The sequence below is a fragment of the Crocodylus siamensis genome, chromosome 3, assembly GCF_052110815.1.
Source record: "Crocodylus siamensis isolate JL-2025a chromosome 3, ASM5211081v1, whole genome shotgun sequence".
In the NCBI taxonomy this organism is placed as follows: Eukaryota; Metazoa; Chordata; order Crocodylia; family Crocodylidae; genus Crocodylus; species Crocodylus siamensis.
In genome coordinates, this window is record NC_143397.1 from 190,168,123 (window position 1) to 190,187,274 (window position 19,152).

At 49.4% G+C, this 19,152-nt stretch overlaps 1 protein-coding gene across 5 annotated transcripts in view; it reads right to left on the reverse strand.

Annotated features, from left to right (window-relative positions):
• Positions 1 to 16,216: 16,216 nt before the first annotated feature.
• Positions 16,217 to 19,152, reverse strand: part of LOC149869252 (DGAT1/2-independent enzyme synthesizing storage lipids-like) — a 31,324-nt gene continuing 28,388 nt past the window's right edge. For all 5 annotated transcript variants that reach the window (XM_090039976.1, XM_090039974.1, XM_090039977.1 and 2 more), the window contains exon 7: positions 16,217 to 18,623. In XM_090039976.1, the coding sequence (XP_089896102.1) occupies positions 18,519 to 18,623 (105 nt within the window). In that variant the 3' untranslated portion in view covers positions 16,217 to 18,518. The remainder of the gene's footprint in view (positions 18,624 to 19,152) is intronic.

Genomic DNA, 19,152 nt, shown 5'->3' on the forward strand with positions numbered 1-19,152 from the left:
ACAGAAGCAGCTGGAGGCAAGGGGAGGAAAACAGCCTTGCCTGGCCAAGCCAGCTTCCCCTCGCTGCCAGCAGCTACTCCCCCTCTCATTTCTGTTGCTGCTGCACTGCTCCGGGAGGCAGAGAGGCAGGAGGAGCTTCAACCTGGTGGCTTCTGCCCCATGCATGGAGCTCCGGCTGTAGCCCCCAGACACCTTCCACCTGAATGCCTTATGCCTTCCAGTGCGTCTTGAAGCTGGAGCTACATGTACTGGCAGAAGCCATGGGGTTGAAGGTTCCCACCCCCCACACCCAGAGCAGTGTGGTGCAGCCCTGGCCATGGCGGCTGGAAGCGAGGGGGGCAGAATAGCACCCCCAGCCCTGACCAGCCCACTACTGGTTGTGCAACAGCAACGCCAGGTGCTGCACAAGGCAGGGGGTGCAGCAACAGTGGCTACCAGGTTTAGGGCCTACAGGCACCCCAAAGCTCACCCAGGAAGCCTGCTCCCCATCCAGCCCCTGCCTGAGTTGCCAGGCCAGGCTGTCATGCAGCTGCAGTGTGCTGAAGATGGACCTGCCCCCACAGGCTGCCCTGCGGGGCCCTACCCAGCTGGTGAGGGCTTTATAACAACCCTTCCTGGCTTGGGCATGGGGAGTCATGCAGCTCCTAGGGTCCTAGCCCCAGCTGCAGCCCATTGAGAAGGGCCCCTTGCCTCTGTCCTCAACAGTCTAGCAGGCCAGCTGGGCTCAGCCCTGCAGCCCCAGCAACTGGTGAGGCAGGTGGATAGTAGGGGCCATGCCAGCCAGCTCTGGCCATGCTCCCTCCCCTACCACTGGAGGGAGGGACAATGGCTGATAGGGGACACAGTCCCCCAGTAGGGGAGAGAAGAATAAACCCCTTCCCTGTTCCCTTTGCCTCAGGGGCCATGCATCAGGCCATGCCCCTGCCCCTGCTCACGCTAGGAAGCAGAAGAGTGGGGCCAGCCCAGCTCTCTGGAGCAGAAAGCACAGCCCTGCCCAGGGTTTCAAAGCATCTGGGATGCTGGTGGACTCCAATTTAACTTAAATCAAGAAGGGGTCTGGGACAGACGTTGCATAAACTGGTTTGACCCAAATCAGTTTAGTCTGATAATACAGTCAACTGGGCTTATCTTAACCCAGTTTGGGCCATTTTGAAACTGGCTTATGTGCACTGAACTTCTGTACTGTTACAGGTTTAAACCAGTTTCTGATCACTTAAACCAGTTTATATGTAGCTTCTGTCCCTAGCTCCTGAGAGAGACTTGCCAAGCATGAAGGGGACAATCCCTCATATGGTACTAGCTTCTCCTGCTCAGCTGTAAGAATTTATTGTAAAAACACCTGGAGGCCAACAAGGTGTTCAGGAACAGCAAGCATGGATTTAACAAAAGCCTAGTCGTGCCTGACCAACCTAATTTCCTTCTACGATAAGGTGTCAGGTTCTGTGGATGGGAGGAGAGTACTGAATGTGATATATCTTGACCTTGGCAAGGCATCTGACACTCTCTCAAGACATTCTCAAGAAGCTAAGGAAGCACAGACTAGAAGAAATTACTGAAACATGGATATATAACTGATTGGATCATGGTGCTCACTCAGCAGTCATCAGTGACCCAATGATTTGCTAGGAGGAGGTATTAAACAGGGTTTCCCAGGGGTTTGTCCTGTGATAGACAAGTACATCAGGGTACAGTATTGTTCAACATTTTCATTAATGATTTTGATGATGGGAATGAGTGCACACAGCAAATTTGCAGATGACACCAATTTGGCTAGAGCTGCAGACACTCTGGAAAGCAGGGCTAGGAAACAGATAGACTGGGAAAAGCTATCCGCAGTCTATAGATGAGATCCAACAAGGACAAGTACCCTGGGGGTCTTTAAGAGGAGATTAGATGAACACCTTGCTGGGGTCGTTTGGCCCCAGTACATTTTCCTGCCATGGCAGGGGGTCAGACTTGATGATCTGCTCAGGTCCCTTCTGACCCTACTAAGTATGAAACTATAAGGTTCTGCACTTGGGACAGGATAATTGCATGAACAAACACAGTCTAGGCCAGTGGTTCTCAAGCTTTTCAGACTGAAGACACTCCTCCATAATTGTTGTAAATTGAGTTGCATCCCATTTTAAAACTTACTGTTTACAGTGGTTATTTGGGGTAGGTGAAGCTTCGGTCACTGATTCAATTCAGAGAAGATTTGGCCCAATTCAGCAGCCAAATCATTGAATCCAAATTTAATTGAGAGACCCATTAAAACCTCTGAATCAATTTGAAGCATCCGAATTGATTTGGAAAAGGTTCGGCAATTCAGAAGCTGGTCGGTCTTGCAGGGAAACAGAAACTGAAAAGAGGGAGACGGGGGGGGGGGGGCAGAAACTGCTCTTATATTGACTTCTGTAGCTGGCCAGTGACTGTGATCTTTCCCTAAGCTCCCTTCCAATCACAGTGCTCTGAGGGAGGGACATAGAAATAGGATATAAGGCTCTTTGTGAAGCTTTTCTCTCCCTTTTTTGAGCTGTCTGTCTAGAAACAACAGCGTGCAGCTTCCTACTCTATCTCTTGCTAATCTGTCTTCCTGGAAAGGACTGGATACACCTTACTAAATTGCCCTTGCCTAGAATCCCTTTACTTATCCAATCCATTCCTTTAAACTTATTCTTCCCCCAAAATCTTCTTATTTGTTCTTGTTATTTTCCACACACACACACACACACACACACACACACTTTTTAAAAAGAAAGCTGTGTTTTCCCTGACAGTGTGTCATCCATCACTATACAGGAAAGCACATATATTACACACACACATACACACACTGTCACAGAGGCACTGGGGTGCTCTGTGTCTGAGAAGGAGATAAGGTGAGCTGTCAGTCACCAGGGTAGCTCAGGTGCTGATTGTCAGAGCTGCCAATCAACAGGGCAGTGCAGCTGCGGGTCAGGTGGCCAGAAGGGGGCAGGGCCAGGCCTTCATAAAGAGCCCAGGCCAGAGCCTGACTAGCAGTTCCTTTCTGGCAGGGGCAGGGGCAGGGGCAGGGGCAGGGGCAGGGGCAGGGGCAGGGGCAGGGGCAGGGGCAGGGGCAGGGGCAGGGGCAGGGGCAGGGGCAGGGGCAGGGCAGGGGCAGGGGCAGGGGCAGGGCTGCCTGAATTGGTAGTGGCAGCTTTGTGGTGCTGACTGGCTGCGATGATGCTGGGGAGAAGAGCACCCTGAAAGGAGGTAGGGTGGAAGCCCTTCTGGGGCTGGGAGTTTGCATTACGAGCGGGAAGGCTCTTTGTTGGTTTTGTTACAGCTGTTTGGGCTTGGCTTGTGTTATAGTTACACTGGAGGACCGGGTGAGCGGGGAGGCCTCAGGGGGCTCCCCAGCAGCCTGGGGGGTTCCCGGTGCCCAGTAAGGGCACAGTGCCAGTGGGGCACTACAGTTTGCGCTGGAGAGGCACAGTGTTTGTGCCAGAGAGAGGCGCGGTGTTTGCCCAGTGGGGCAAAGGGATCCAGAGAAGGGTCAAGGGGGCCAGGCACGGCTGCGGCCACCTGAGCCCCAAGCATGAAGAGCGCAGGCATGGGCCCTAGAAAGGGCAAGGCCCCAGAGGGGGGCAGAGGGTGCGTGCAGAGAGCACGGCGCGGGCCCAGAGGCAGGGCAATGGCCAGAGAGCGCGGCATGGGCCCTAGAAAGGGCAAGGCTCCAGAGGGGCAGAGGGTGCGTGCGAGGAGTGCAGGCGTGGGCCCAGAAGGGGAGGCAATGGCCGCAGATAGGGTGGCAGAGACCTGAGAGGGGCGGGAGGCGCAGTAGAGGCCCTGAGAAGGGCACAAAAGCCCAGAGGTGGGCGATTTAGGCCCAGAGCGGGGCAGTGGGCTGAGAGCCAGGCCCAAGGGGCGCCGGTGACAGAGTGGTGGCAGAGAGCCAGGCCCAGGGACACCAGGCAGGTGATAAGCCCGGGGTGCTAGAGAGAGCACCAGAGGGCAAGGGTCTGCACAACATCCCACGTATACCCCTTAAGGGAGGGGTGCACAGAGGCACCCCATATGGAGTAGGGGCAGGACCATTATGTACCGTTCATGAGGGAGATAAAGGCAGCCTCCCATTTAAAAATCATTTAAGATCAAAGTCGTGGCGGGCAAGAATCTGAGGGTGCTGAGTCCAGCCTTGAGTGACGGTAGGGGCGCTAGGGAGTTCATGGCCGCTCCTAGGCCACACACACACGGACACACTTTTCAGCACAGCAAACATTATGAAGTCTTCTGGCAGGGAAGGGAGAGGGGGAGAGCTGAAAGATCCCCCTCCTTAAACATAGATGTAGCCTCTTTCCTGGCAGTGAAGAGCCTTGCCAGTGGGAGCAAAGTGAGAGCAGTACCTGTCCCTGCGCCTGCACCACCTCCACTAACACTAGAAATAGCCACCAGCATGACAGTCTCTTCCACCCCAATTTCAACTCCCAGCATGAGACTCCCAGTGACAGAGCAGGAGCTGGATCTGGAAGCAGAGGAGGTGATTGCCATAGCTAAGGAAGTTCTGGGGAAGGAGGGGGAATCTGAGTGTGTGCTTCACACCCCTCAAAGTTCCCAACAGGCAGGTCTCTTCTGGAAGGCACTTTGGAGGAGGTTGTGGGAGCAGGTAGCTCAGCTTCCCCTGTTGTTGTGCCTCTGCCTGCTGAGGAGGGGGATAAGGCAGGATCCCCACCTGCAACCCAGAAGCTGGGGGGTAGTGTAGCATGAGATTGTTTTGAGTTGGCAGATGATCCCAGGTATGCTACCTGCCAGCACTCCCAAAGGCAGCTCAGCTAGGGCAAGGAGGTGAAACACTTCACCACCATGGCGAGGCTGCTGCATCTCAGGAGGCAGCACCCCCTTGCCCTTCTTCCTCCTCAGCCTGGCACCAGTTAGAGCATGACCAAAAAGAAGTTGCCCCTCTCGCTCCAAAGCCCCCATCCCTATGAAGCAGTGGCAAGCCACCCCGGAACAGTGGGCCAAGCTACAGACAAAGTGGGGGTGTATTGCAGAGGCGATCAAGGTCACCCAGAGCATTGGATACATGCTTGCTCTGGATGGCAAGCCCTTCTCCTTTGTTGAGCATCCAGGGTTCAGGCAGCTCATGGCACTTGTGGACCCATCTTAATGAGTGCCCACATGCACCACCTGTAGCAGGATGGTGGTGCCCTCCCTATATGAGGCATGCAGGGAGTACTTGAGAGAGGAACTGCACGAGGCAGGTCTTCAGGTAGCCTTGCACTTCACCTCGGACATCTGGAGCAGCCGGGGTGGAGATCATGCCTACCTCTCCCTCACAGGGCACTGGTGCCATAAGTCAGGTGCTTGTGGACTCTCCTTCAAGTGGAGGTGATGGATGGGTTCCACACAGCAAGGGCGATCATAGTGACCATGAAGCGCATGGTGCAGAGGTGGCTCATTGGGCAGGGTGAGCTCACCTGTGGGTTCATGGTTGCCGACAATGGGACCAATATGGTCAAGGCTGTCTGTGATGCCAACTCTGGCATCTGTTGTGTAGCATACAAGTTCCACCTCATAGTCAGGAATGCCTTGGAGGGGGACAGGGCTGCCAGTGATGGGGCCATTGCTACACTACCAGCCAGCTCATTTCAAGATGCAGGAAGGTGGTGGGCTACTTCCACTGGGGGCAAGATGCTGCAGGACAAACAGGCAGAGCTGAGCAGTCCACAGCACAAAAATCATGCAGGATGTGGAGATGCGGTGGAACTTCATGCATCTGATGATCAAACGGTGGGTGGAACAACAGAAGACCATTCATGAGATGGCCTTGGTCAGGGAGATTGGGAAGCCTTCTTAACAAAACAAAGTGGGATACCATCTCCCAGATCCTGATGGTCCTCAAGCTGTTCCTTGAGGCCACTGAGAATCTCAGTGCTGGCAATGCCCTCTTCAGCCAAGTGATCCCCATAGTGCAGGAGCTTAAGAACCAAATGGAGAAGTTCCAGGGGATCCATGTTCCTAGCTGGGGCAAGCCGCTGTCACCAGAGGTGCAGGCACTGGTGAAGGGGTTGAAGGAGGGCATCAAATATCAGCTGGATCGGTTGCAGTTCAGAATGGTCCATGTGCTGGTGGGCATGTGCAACCTGAGGGTGAAGAGGAGCATCTGCAGCAGCAAGACCCTTGATCACTGGATGGAGGTGCTGATTAACAGAGTCAGGGAGGCAGAAGAGCACAGGCAGGGGGACTTGGAAGAGGGGGAATCCACTCTCCCAAGCCAGCACTTCATGCACAAACCAGTCTCCTCTACCACAGGTGCTGCCAGTGTGGGCCAAGGGCATAGCTTCAATGGTGGGGTCCAGAGGCACCACACCCCACCATCTGGCAGGTAGCTCAGAGGCCTCAATGGCTACCTATCTCACTATTGCTGGAAGTTCCACAAGCTCCATGTGCAGACAGACTGAGTGCCACCGTCCTCACTCCACAACTTTTTTTGCTTTTTTTATTTTCTTTGACAACCATTTAATGTCCCACTCTCAGAGCTGGAGGCAGCAGTTTTTCCATCAGCCAGCAGGGGAAAACCACCTCTCTGCTGAGCTCCTGTGCCAGGACAAACTTAGAGATACGGACTAGGGCTCTCAGGAATAAGGAGGCCCCAGATCCTAGGCATGACCTAAAACTGCACCCTGCCAGGATAGGGAGGCCTGGTGGGACTGCCAGTGACATGGCAACCCCAGGAAATGCCAGAACCATGAATCTCCCTGGTGAGAGGAAGGTAGGCAGTGCCTGAAAACCTCCAGCCACCACAGAGACAGACAGAGAGACAGACAGTTCTAACTAGGGAAAGCCCAGACTTCTAAGATCTTTCAGAGGCCTGAGGCTTACTGGTTGCAGTGGAGTTGTGAGGCTCCAGGTAAGCTTAGCTGCCTGGGATGGCATCTGCAAGGCATGGACCACAGCATAGGGGAGGTACAGAGCAGCGGACCAGATGTCACCCCTAGGCATCAGGGGTCTAAATGGGCAGGTCTCCCACCTAGGTAACGTCTGAATCAGTTTTCCAATAAGGCATGGCAGGAGAAAGAGGAGTGGTGGCCCAGAAACAGGTAGTCAGGCCAAGATCTAACCAGCACCTGGAAGGGCCCCTGTTACAGGGTACCATCCCTGCATTCATCCCGCTCTGCCTTAAACACACACAAAGCAGACAAGGTTCTTTGGGTCAATCTGTTATATTTTAGTAGACCAACTGAATAGTTGGATAAATATATCTTAGCAAGTTTTCAGGTTTAAAAACCTGCCTGACATCTGACTCCCCAGGTACCTCTCCACTTGTACCTGCTATACCCCCTTTCCACCTCCCCCACCCGCTTCCAGCCTGTCTCTCACCCCTTGGTGCCTCAATTTTCATTTTCACTGACTGGCTTTCTTGCTTGCATACCAGCCTCTGGCTTCTTTACTTTTCATTCCATCCGGGAAGTGCGCACACACAAACTGCAGATGCTCCTTCAGCCTGACGAAGGGTTTTTAAACCTGAAAGCTTGCCAAGATGCATTTCTCCAGCTATTCAGTTGGTCTAATAAGAGAGAGCACATCTACTCAGAGAACCTTGCCTGCCTGTTCCCTAGACCAACACAGCGACAGCCAGAAACTCAATTATCACACACAAGTGACACCAGTTTTGTTTTCAACAATTTGAGGTACACTTTCACAGAAGCCCCTGTACCTATCTCCTAGAAACCTGGCAGGCTTCATGCCCTCAGAAAGGGATACCATCCCTGCTGTTTTCATCCAATTCTACAAATAAAATGACAAAGTTACAGGTATTTTAGTGATTCCCCGTTATGGTTTATGGCCGAATCACCAAATCAGTACAGAATCTTTCAAATCCAATTCAGCCAAAATGATTCAGGTCAGGGATCTGAATCACTGAATCAAATCACTATCCCCCCAAAATTGGCTGAATCAGAATTGAATACTGGCTGCTTTGCACATGCCTAGTGGTTACCTGCCAGCAGGGGAGAGCAGGAAACTGAGCCTGAGCCTGTACTTTTCTCAGCATACCTCAGGACACTCTTTAAAGCAGGGGTGTCCAACCTTTTCGAATGCAGGGCCAGATCATGAACTTTTTATCACCCAGTGGGCCGGTGAGCCATATTCAAAGACCTCAAGGAAGTGGCATCACATCACCCTCCTGAAACAAAATTACAGTGTTTACTTTCGTTTCCCATCACAGCACCTCAGGCCTCAGGAAACAGCTTGGAGGGCGGCATGGTGGCCCACAGGCCATATGATGGACAAGCCTTCTTTAAAGGATCTCATGGCACACCTGGTTGCCCCAGTCCCCTTGCTGAGCATCACTGTTTTAGGCTTCAGTACTGAAGAGAAACTTTTGGGTTACAGAGAACCAGAAGATGAGTATGAGCTCACAGGGTACTCTTTTGTTGCCAAAAAAAAGGCAACAGCATCCTGGGTTATATTAACAGGAGTGCTACTGTCAAATCAAGGGAAGTGATTCTTCTGCTCTATACAGCACTGGTAAGGCCTCACCAGGAGTACTGTGTCCAGTGTTGACCCCCATACTTCAAAAAGGATGAGGACAGATTCAAGAGAGTACATCACAGAGTGACAGAAGTGATTAGGAGCCTGGGAAGGAAGACATTTAAGAAAAAGCTAACAGAAATAGAGCTACTAAGTCTGGAAAAAAGAAGAGAAGACTGAGGGAGGATTTGGTAACAGTCTTCAAACACCTGAAGGGCAATTCTAGAAAGGATGGAAGGCTTTTCTCAGTGGCCATAAGGAACAGGGATAGAGCAATAGCTTCTAATAACTACATCAAAAAGACATTTAAACTGGAGTTTAAGAGGACTTTCTGAATAAGAGAGTGGCCAAGCACTGGAAAAGGAGAATTAGAGGAACTCTGGCATCTCCATCCTTAGAAAATTTTCAAGAGTAGGTTAGACAGCCACTTGCCTAGGTTGGTTTAGATAGGCTGACCCTGCCTTGACCAGGGGGCTGTATTGGATGACTTCATGAGTTTCCTTCTTGCATTACTTCCTTGTGATCTGGCCCCCATACACAAGTGCACGTTTTTGTACCTCCTCACATACCTGTGTGACCTTAGTGATGGACACTCACCACTTAGGTTAGGAAACGTGCAAATTCTCCATCATTTACACATACCATAAGTAGGAGACCAAGTCAGTCTGTCCTCAGGTCCATTCTTGCTGACTGGGGCTTCCCAAGAATAAGCCTCTACGTTTCTGAAGTTGAGAAGTACCAGTCCGTCTGCTTCATGGGGAACTCATTCCTGACTCCCTGTCAGGTGTCTTTCAAATTCTCTGGCCAGCAAGTGACCCACGAGCCTTCCTGCCCATGGCCCATGCCTCTATCCTACAGATATTCTGCAAGGTGAGGTTAGATTATGAATGGACAATCCCTTTAGTACTTCCATGACTGAAGTATCTGGTAACAGAATCTTCTACTGAAATCTGCACGGGATCAATCCCAAGAATCTGGCGCCAATCCCAGACCAGCTGACACAAAGTAGCATGCTTCACCCACACCTGCACCCCATCTCACATGCAGGATGGCCTCACAAATATATTCAGCATGTCCAGCTTAAGTCATAGATTTTCTTACTGACTGATGAACATACCCTATAAAAAGTGGACCAGGTTTTCCACTCGAACGTCAAACAAAGGACATTAAAACCAACGCATCATAAGTCTGGTCATACTGGACATTTGACTCAAAAAGGTGGTGTTCTCCATGAAGTCAGTTCAAGTTCACTGCTGCTATCTCACCTGCCTATTGATGAGTTCTCTCACCCAACCAGCCTTAGGTTTCTCAAGCATTTGGTAAAAGTATTTCCATGTTAGCAATCCAGTTCTACAATGGGACTTGAATACAAGTTTTGGTATATAAGTTCCTACATACGTGCCGAGGCAGGCATGCAAGATAAGGCCAACGTGCTCTTTCCTTCACCTGTCTGAGAAAAAACAGCATTCCTGGTAGCTACTGCTTCGACAAAACATGGTCAAGGTCTAAGAGCCCCTCCACATGCAACCTATCAAGATAAGGAGACTGAGAACCTATATAAAAATCCCACCAAGGGGACCACTTCTTTCTATCTGCACCAGCTAACATTTGTTTTCTAAAGCCTTTAACTTGCAGGCATTTTTTCTTGAAGCTGTGTTACACCTGAGCAATTAATAAGCATGGTGCCATGGGAAGACAGACTGAAGGATAAAGGCACCCAAGAGGCCTGAGAGCTTCTAATGATTTTTTCCAAGTAAGAAGCAAGCAGAGGGGAAGGTGAAGTGTGCATGGAAGGCATATTGTATAAGAGTCGTTTCTAGTCACTGTAAAACAGCAACCAGAAATGGGTCTTTAAGAGAAACTAAAAATGTGAAAATGTTAGGCACCTTACAAATGAGCCCTTATACTATGCACAGAGGGCTACAAGACTAAAAAATCCTGAAAGACAACTGGGTAATAATTGACACAGGATAGAAAAGGCTACCAATGCAAAGAAGATGAGGGAAGAAGGGGAAGCAGAGGTGTGTAGAGCTTTGAAGGTAGAATAAGAAGATAGCATATGGAGAGCCAGGGAAGAAATCAAAAGTTTAAAAACAAAAACAATAAATTAAAGAAAAACAGCCAAAGATCACTTCACTTGCTTTTTTCTATTCACTGAAGAGGCAAAAAATGAACACAATGGCCTAAATTAGAGACTTCATTGCAGGGAAGGAAGGAAAGTAAAGAAGCAGCTACAACAGGCTTCAGATGTGGTCTACATGTACATGAGGTCATAGCAACTCCAAGAAAAACTGGAATGCACGTGAAATCCAAAAGGCAGTGAGGACTGCAGACCTCAGGGACAGGGAAAATGATGAGAAAAGAAGGAAAGTGGAGATTTAGGCATGCGAGTGGGCAGCTCCACTCGCTTCCCTTTTGTCATGTTGTGAGCACAGGGACCTCTGCTTCATCTGCTCTTCCTCTCACCTTCCATGTCTTGATATTATTTTCTTCAGGAGTATGGATGGTGTTTATAATGATGGCCATACTGATGAGGATCAGTCTTCTCCACCTCCCCTACACCCTGCTCCTTTCCCCCTGGGTGACAAGTTGTCTTTCTCTGCTATCAACAGATGCAAGTCACTAGGTCTCATGTTCCCCACAACCCGATTTGGTTCCTGATTCAGTGAAAGGTTGGTGGCCATCCCTTCTAGCCAGCTCTCCACCTTGAATGTTACAACCCAACTTGTGGTGGCCTTCCTCCTCACAGAGACTGACAGATGCTGGAGGAGGAGATCTCTACCTGCCAGTCTCCGAGATTCTCAATTAGGCAGCTCACTAGATCCCAAGTGTACATTCTCCAACTTATCTATAACTCTTATTTGCCCCCACTCTTTCCCAGCTAGTTGGCGACCCATTTGACTGTGTAGGTGTTGACATCACAGTCCCCTATTTTTTTTAATGAGAATGGGGTGAGAGACAGTGTCGAAGGCCTTCCGAAAGTCCAGGAAGACTACGTCCACTGCTATCCCAGCATCTAAGGATTTGGTGACCTGGTCATAGAAGGCCACCAAGTTGGTCTGACAGGACCTGCCTCTAATGAACCCATGTTGGTTGCCCCTAAGCATAATCTCCTCTGCTGGCCCCTCATGGACATGTGCCAGGATAATTCTCTCAAAAAGCTTACCCAGGATCGAGGTAAGACTAACTGGCCTATAGTTTCCTGGGTCCTCCTTCCTCCCTTTTTTGAAGAAGGGAAACATGTTTCAGTCCTCTGGCACCACACCAGAGCCCCACGAGTGCTCGTAAAGCCATGCCAGGGGTCCCGCAATGACCTTAGTTAATTCCCTCAGTACTCTGGCATGGAGATCGTCCGGACCAGCTGCTTTAAATACATCCAGTCCCTCCAGAAGTTCTCTGACTAGATCCTCCCTGACCCTTGGCCTAGGTGCACCTCCTCTGGGGCCTGAGGGGGGCCTGGTGGGGGTGCTGATCCCTGCTCAGGAAAATGGAGGCAAAGTTGTTAGATAGGTTAGCTTTGTTGTCTGGTGTGACAACCAGATTTCCTAGCGTGTCTTGCAGGGGCCCCACATTACCCAGTACCTTCTTTTTGCCCCCTATGTATTTAAAAAAGGACTTTGTGTCTGGGAAGCTAGTCCCAGTTCCATCTCCGCCTTGGCCTTCCTGACTCCTCCCTTTCAGCCCCGAGCAACTGCAGTATAGTCCTCCCTGGTGATGGCCCCTCCCTTCCATTGAGTGTACGCCTGCCTTTTAGCTAGGAGACATTCCCAGATGCTTTTGGTGAGCCATGGGGGCTTTTGCACCCTCCTGTCCCCTTTGATCTGTGTTGGGATTACCTACATTTGGGCTTGGAGAATCATCTCCTTAAGGAGCGACCACTCTTCTTGGACACCTGGCTCCCCTCCTCTCCAGGACCTCGGTGCCTCCCCGACTATTCTCCTTAGCTCATTGAAGTCCACCCTTCTGAAGTCTAGGAATGCTGCCTTGCTGCACGCCTTTGCCACCTTGCACTGGATGGTGAATTCCAGCAGGCGATGATCACTGTTGCCCAGGTGGTTGAGCACCCGCAGCCCCCTCACCAGGTCATCGCCCATGGCCAGCACCAGGTCCAACAGGGTGTCTCCTCTGGTGGGGCTGTGCACCTCCTGGGTTAGATGGAGGTCCTGTATTTCAGCTAGGAACCTACATGAGCGGTCAGACCTGGCTGACTGCTCTTCCCAGCAGATGTCTGAAAAGTTCAGGTCACCCATGATGATCACGTCCTTTGACCCAACTACCTCCATGAGCTGACTTAAGAATTCCTGGTCTAGCTCTTCCCCTTGGTTGGGTGGTCTGTAGTAGACCCCCACCGTAAGGCCCTTTTCCCTCGGCTGCCTTAAATTCTAAACCAGAGCACTTCCATGTGCCTCTCCTCTGACAGTGTTATTTGATGAGGATGTGTATTCCTCCTTAATGAAGAGCACCACACCCCCACCTTTCCTCCCTATCCCGTTCCTCCTATACAGCCTATAGCCCTTGATATTCATTTCCCAGTCATGCATTGGGTCCCACCACGTTTCTGTGAGCCCCACTATGTCTCGGTTGGTGTCAGCTAGCAGGAGGGTAAGCTCCTCCTGCTTGTTTCCCATACTACAAGCGTATGTTTAGAGGCATTTGAGGCCTCCTGAAGATGTGCGTGCTGGCCCCCTAATCTCAGCATTGCCCTGGCCCCTATTGCTTATCTGGGTATTTGTTCTGCTTGTCAGTCTAAACCAGGCTGTACTTGTGGGTGCCGCTTGGTTTAGTGGTCCAAGGCTTCCTCCGCTCTCATCTTCCCCTTCCCCCAGTGAACCTAATTTAAAGCCTGCTGGAGGAGATCTGCCAACCTAGAAGAGAACACATGCTTACCTTTGGTGGAAAGGTGAAGCCCATCCCATCCGAGCATGTCTGTCATCGTGATGTGTGGGTCGTTGTCTAGGAAGCTGAAGCCTGCCTCAAGACACTGTTCCCAGAGCCACCAGTTGGTTTCTGTAATGCAGGTCTCATGTCATCTTTCATGTCCGCTCACTGGTAGGACAGAAGAGAATACCACCTGTGCACCTGTTTCCTTCAGCTCCCCAGACTGTGGTAGTCCACCATCAAGTGATCAGGGCTTCTCCTGGCTGCATCATTAGTACCCGCATGGGATAGTAAGCAGTGGGCTGGATCGCGGCCTGGATCGTTCCCGTCATGTCCTGAATCTATGCTCTGGGCAGGCAGTAGACCTTGAGCATTGAGGGGTCTGCTGATAGATAGGGCCCTCTGTACCTTTCAGGATGGAGTCACCTATGACGATCACTCGATGTTTCCTCCTCCAGGACTGCTTAGCTCCTTCGGCCTGTTTGAAGCGTGGAGAGTGTGGAGTTGCCTCCTCTCCTTCCTTCTCCTGCTGTGTTTCTAGGGCCTCGTAACTCTTCTCCAGCTGGACTGGAGGAACTGGTGCTGCTTTGCTGAGAGTAGCCCCTCTAGAAGTGACTGTCTGCCACTCTGCAGTGGAGGGCACCTCCCGGGGTGCTTCTTCCTTGGGTGCATGGCCCTGCAGAGAACGGAAATAACCATCAGTTTCATCCTCTGCCTCCCTGATTCCCCTCAGCCTGCTAACCTCCTCCTGGAGCTCCATCACCTGCACCTCCAGGGCCCTTAGGCAGGTGCCTGGAGGACAGGTATGGGGGGGGCCCCCCAATCCCTGCCTCCCCAGCCATGCTGGGCATCCCCCACAGGCTGGGGGGCAGGGGGACACCAGCTCCCCCATGGGCTCTGTCTGGGTGGAGGCCTCAGACAAGCCCTGGGTACACTACACCCCCTGGGCAGGGGCCATAGCAGCACTCCGCGCATCGTATGAGTTGCTGTTTATTTAAAGTTATGTGCGGTGCTTCACCCTACCCTAGCAAGAGTCTCCCTCCTGGCCCTTCCTGCCTGCCCACCAGCACACTCTGACAGAATGCACCTGTTTGCACAGTCTGTTCGTGCGGCACAGTGCAGCGCGGCTCGGGAGTGTGGCTCCCTACCAGCTCAGCTAAAAGGGATCCAGGGGGCTTTCCCTCCAGATCCGGCTTACCTGTATCTGGTCCCTCTGCCCCACTTACCTTAGGGGGATCAGCTGATGCTGCCCCTGCCTTGGGTCAGGTAAAGGGGCACACATTGTGTGCGGGACACAGGTGTGCCTAGATCCCTCCTCTCCTCTCCGCTCCTGGCTCCTGAGTGCCCCGCCCCGAGTTCTTTCATCCCTTATTCAGCAGATGTATTTATTATACAATTCTCTTTCCAAAAAAGGCCTCAGGGTAGCTTATAATACACAATATAAGGTTGCAGAAACAGAATGCAACAAGAGGAGGAAAGGGACCATGTTATATAGAATACCCTAAGAATAAGAGCATTTACTCAGGAAAAGGTTATAACTTCTCAGGCTCTTGGGATTCAAATGCCTCTCCCACCTGTTGTTTTTTTTCTTTTTTAACCCAATGGAACAGAAATGCCAGGTAAGTGTGCCAAGCCACCAAACTCCACTCTTGCTACTTATGATCCATCCTAATTACCATCTTTACTTGACTCTAATATGACCCTGAATTTATTTTTATATACCCATATATAGAGAGAGAAAGAGAAAGAGAATTTATCAATTTGTTATAGTTGCCCTGGTTCATCCGGACCCGAGGTATTCTACCTCTTTTGCAAACTGCTGCAAGTTTCAGCACTAGCACTCCATAAACACAATTTTGAACAGCACTTTTGTATATAGATATATATAGTACAAACTATGCATAAGATTAGCCCAAAGCCAAAAGACTCATGATTTATCACATAACTCATTGGGGTGGACTAAGGATGTAAACTGTTAAATGACAATTACATTTATACTGTTTAGTGCTAACCATTTAGTGACCTCTGGCAGTAATGGTCCTAACCCCAATCCCAGACCCTTATGTCTTCACCATGCAACTGGCACCCTGCGGTCCCCAGGCCAGTGGCAGGGAACCACTAGCAGAAGGTGGCAGGTGCACGTGAGCCACTAGGGGGCACTGCCCAACTGAAGAACTGCTGCTTCCCTTCACCCCCAGGGGCAGGGTTGGGGCTGCAAACCCCTCCTGTGCCCAGACCCCACAGACACAGGGAGGGAGGGAGGTGCCAGGCCCCTCACAGGGATCAAGTAGGGTCTTCTAGACAGAGCAGTGAGACTCCCAGTCACATGGTGGGTCTGCCCAGCCACCCTGCTGCTGCACAGCCTAAGCAGCCTCCCTGGGATGCCTGCTACACTTGCGCTCTTGCAGCCTGGACCTGGAAGGCTCCTCTGCATGGTCAGGCCGAGTCCTCACCAGCTCACCCTGGGGGAAGGGCAGATCCAATCCCCGTGACTTGGCCTCTGCCAGGTGCGCTACATCCTTCCCCTTCCCATGGGTGGATGGTCATGCAGGACCTGGCCTAGCCCAAAGGCAAGGCTGAGCACAAAGCTGGCACAGCTTGAGGAGGTGTTGCAGAAGCTGAAGCAGGCAGTGCTGTGGCTGAGGGGTCACCGCTGCCCCTCATGTAGTGAGCATAGCCCCAGAGCATTCGTGAAGGACGTGCAGCAGAGCGGTGGAGAAGAGGGGATCATTAGGGATGCAACAGGGGCCTGCCAGGCTACAGCTGCTGCACTGCCACCCAACCCCAAACCACACTTGAGGACTATGATCAGACACAAAGAAATCATGATGAGAGTTTTAAAAATAAGAATTTATTTAAAAGATACAAAATTTAGGTTTTCTACTTATTCTAGTTATTAAGGCTTTGTGGTGCCTTTGGATAACAGGTCAAACTTTTACTTTTTATAAAGTGTCTAGGAGTTTTGCTTTTAAAGTGACAGCTGAGATTTTTACATAATCACTTGCCTACAGGAGTCATGCCATTCACTTGCGAGCATTTGGATCCTGACTTTATTCACTGAAACTAACAAAAAATATGTTACTGTGTAACAAACATCCTACAATGCAGAATGGAATTTTTTTCAAAAAAATATAAAAAATAAATTTGTTATCATTTTCAAGATACAGAATCTAAGTATTGGAAGCTCATTTTAATTTCCATCCCCCACCATGACTACTCAAGCAGGGAAAGCAAAGGCTGGAGTTAGGTGGCCCTCTTGCCCAGTGCCCTACCTACTTCCTCTCCCTGCAGCCTTCCTGGCCAACTGCAAGCTCTATCCTGTCACCCGCAGCTCCCTACATACGTGGAGTCTGGATGCCTAAGAATGGGATACATACAAGGCAACAACCATGTGAGCAGGAAGCTACTTCAGCATTTTCTACTGGGTAGACAAGCGGTCCCATTCTTTGCTGCTACTTAGCCACCCATCTCCAAAGTCCATGCTGGAGTTCGCCATTAACCCCTTATGAACAAAACCACCACAATGTTCCCCCCCTCAACACACACCCACCCACCCACTCCTTTACACCTAGGTGCTATAGCACTTGTGAGATAATGCTTATGCTAAGCAAGACCTAGCATCAAGAGCAACGCACTAAAATTCCCAGAATGCCTCAAGGAGGTTGAGGAGTCAGCGACTGACATTCTGGTGATCACCATCTGACCCTTGAATAAGAATGCTGACAATGATAAAAAAATTTGCAAGCAAGCAGCTTATATTGTTAAAACAGGAAACCTCATGGCTAAACCGCAATGACAAAAGATAACCGCATATTATGCAAGCAGAGTCTGTAATATGATATATTTAAGGTCATTAAGAACTAGCATAAGAAGCGTAAAAATTATAATAAAGAGCGTATCACCTGATATTATAATATAGATGAGTTAACTAAGTAACCAGTAGAAGTAAAAATTAGAAATACATAGGTATAAGTGTTATCGTATATAAGTAATAGTGAAGTTATGTTAGAGGCCTCACTCTTAGAGTGTGGACAGTTTTGTATCTTTTGTCTAAAATTCCTTTTAAATGAGCTGTTGACCAGTTCTGAGACTACTGAATCGGGCAGCTGCACCTAGCCTTCGGGTTAGAAAGCAAGGGCCTGATTTGGGAACTTCGTGAACCAACAGACCTCCCTAGTTTATGACTTTGTGAAACTATAAAAGTTTTAAAATTGAACATGCAGATCTGAGCCTGTGCTTAATTCAGTCCTTACATAATTCGGCAAGAACTCACACAGCACTCACTAGCAAAATGGGGGTCACATGTTTTCAAATTACTTTTTTGCCCAGTTTGGAGCAGGGACTCAAACAGATCCCAAGCAACTGCTCAAAAATCACTCTTCTGGGTATGCTGGGAAGTGTAATCTTGCATGCTGTCCTGTTAAAACCACTTCTCCTTGCAGACATATGTAGTCATTGAAACAGGACTCCAACCCTTCCTCTCACACATCCCAAGTGAATGTCCCAAGTACTGGACTACTGAGAACCACATAGTCTCGCAGTCCCAATTATCATAGGGGTTGCTTACTCAAATAGGTGTGCTGAAAAAGAGTGCTAGTTTGACCTACCAGGTGAGATAAGATGACAACACTTACTTTGAGACACTTTCTGGGGTTTGGCCCCCAAGCAACATTATAGCATCAGGAGCTAGACAGGTTTTGCACATACCCACAGATAGAAATTTAAGCACTTGCATGACTACATAGTAGCTAAGAAGGGTTTCTTAAAGGTCTGAACACTGGAGTTACTTACCTAAAGTAACCTCTAGAAACCAAACCCTCTCTGGTTGTGCTTCACTAACTTGACATAATGCAAAAAGATGCAATTATCTCCCCACCCCTCACTGCCATGCATACTCAAGCAAGATTCCCATTGAATTCATCAGGAATCTTGCTTGGGTAAATACTGCAGGACTGAGCCCTAGATATGACATAGTTAAAGCTAAAATCAAATTGCTTCCAGTTATACAGACACCAATTAATTAAATATGCAACAGCAAGGACAATCTACCAGCAACCATTTCTACAGATTTTTTTTTTACCATGAATTTCCAGAGGACTGTTTATTGAAGTAAGTGTAAACTTTGGATTTTATAAGTAATGAGTCCCCTAAACAGGTGAAATTTTCTAATCATCTTTTTGTGGTTTATCGAAACGTGCCAATAAAGCCTTCCACATGCTTCCTGGTATTTGTTGGTGTCTCTGTATCAGATTCTGGAGTGCAGTCTTCGTCTGGCAAGGAAAAAGGAGGAGACAGTTAAACTTTTACAAGTCTTGACACTATGCAGGCATATACATAGGAGTGTGAGAGAGAGCTTATGCTAAGCAAGGCCTAGCATTAAAAAAAATGCACTAAAACTCCCAGAATGCTTCAAGGAGGTTGAGGAGTCAGCGATTGACATTCTGGTAATCACTTTCTGACCCTTAGATGAAAATACTGAACTTCTGACCTTTAAACAATGATAAAAATAGCAGACATGCCGCTTACGTTGTTAAGAATAGAAAACTGCATGGCTAAACCGCAATGATGAAAAAACAACCACATATGTCAGTTTTGACATTTTAACCCTGCAAAAACCAGCAGAACATATAGATGAATAACGTATTTAGGTTATAGAAAATTAGCATAAGAAATATAAAGGTCATTAAGAATTAACATAAGAAGCGTAATGATTATAATACAAAGCATATCACCTGATATTATAATATAGATAAGTTAACTAAATAACCAATAGAAGTAAGAATGAGAAAATGCATATGT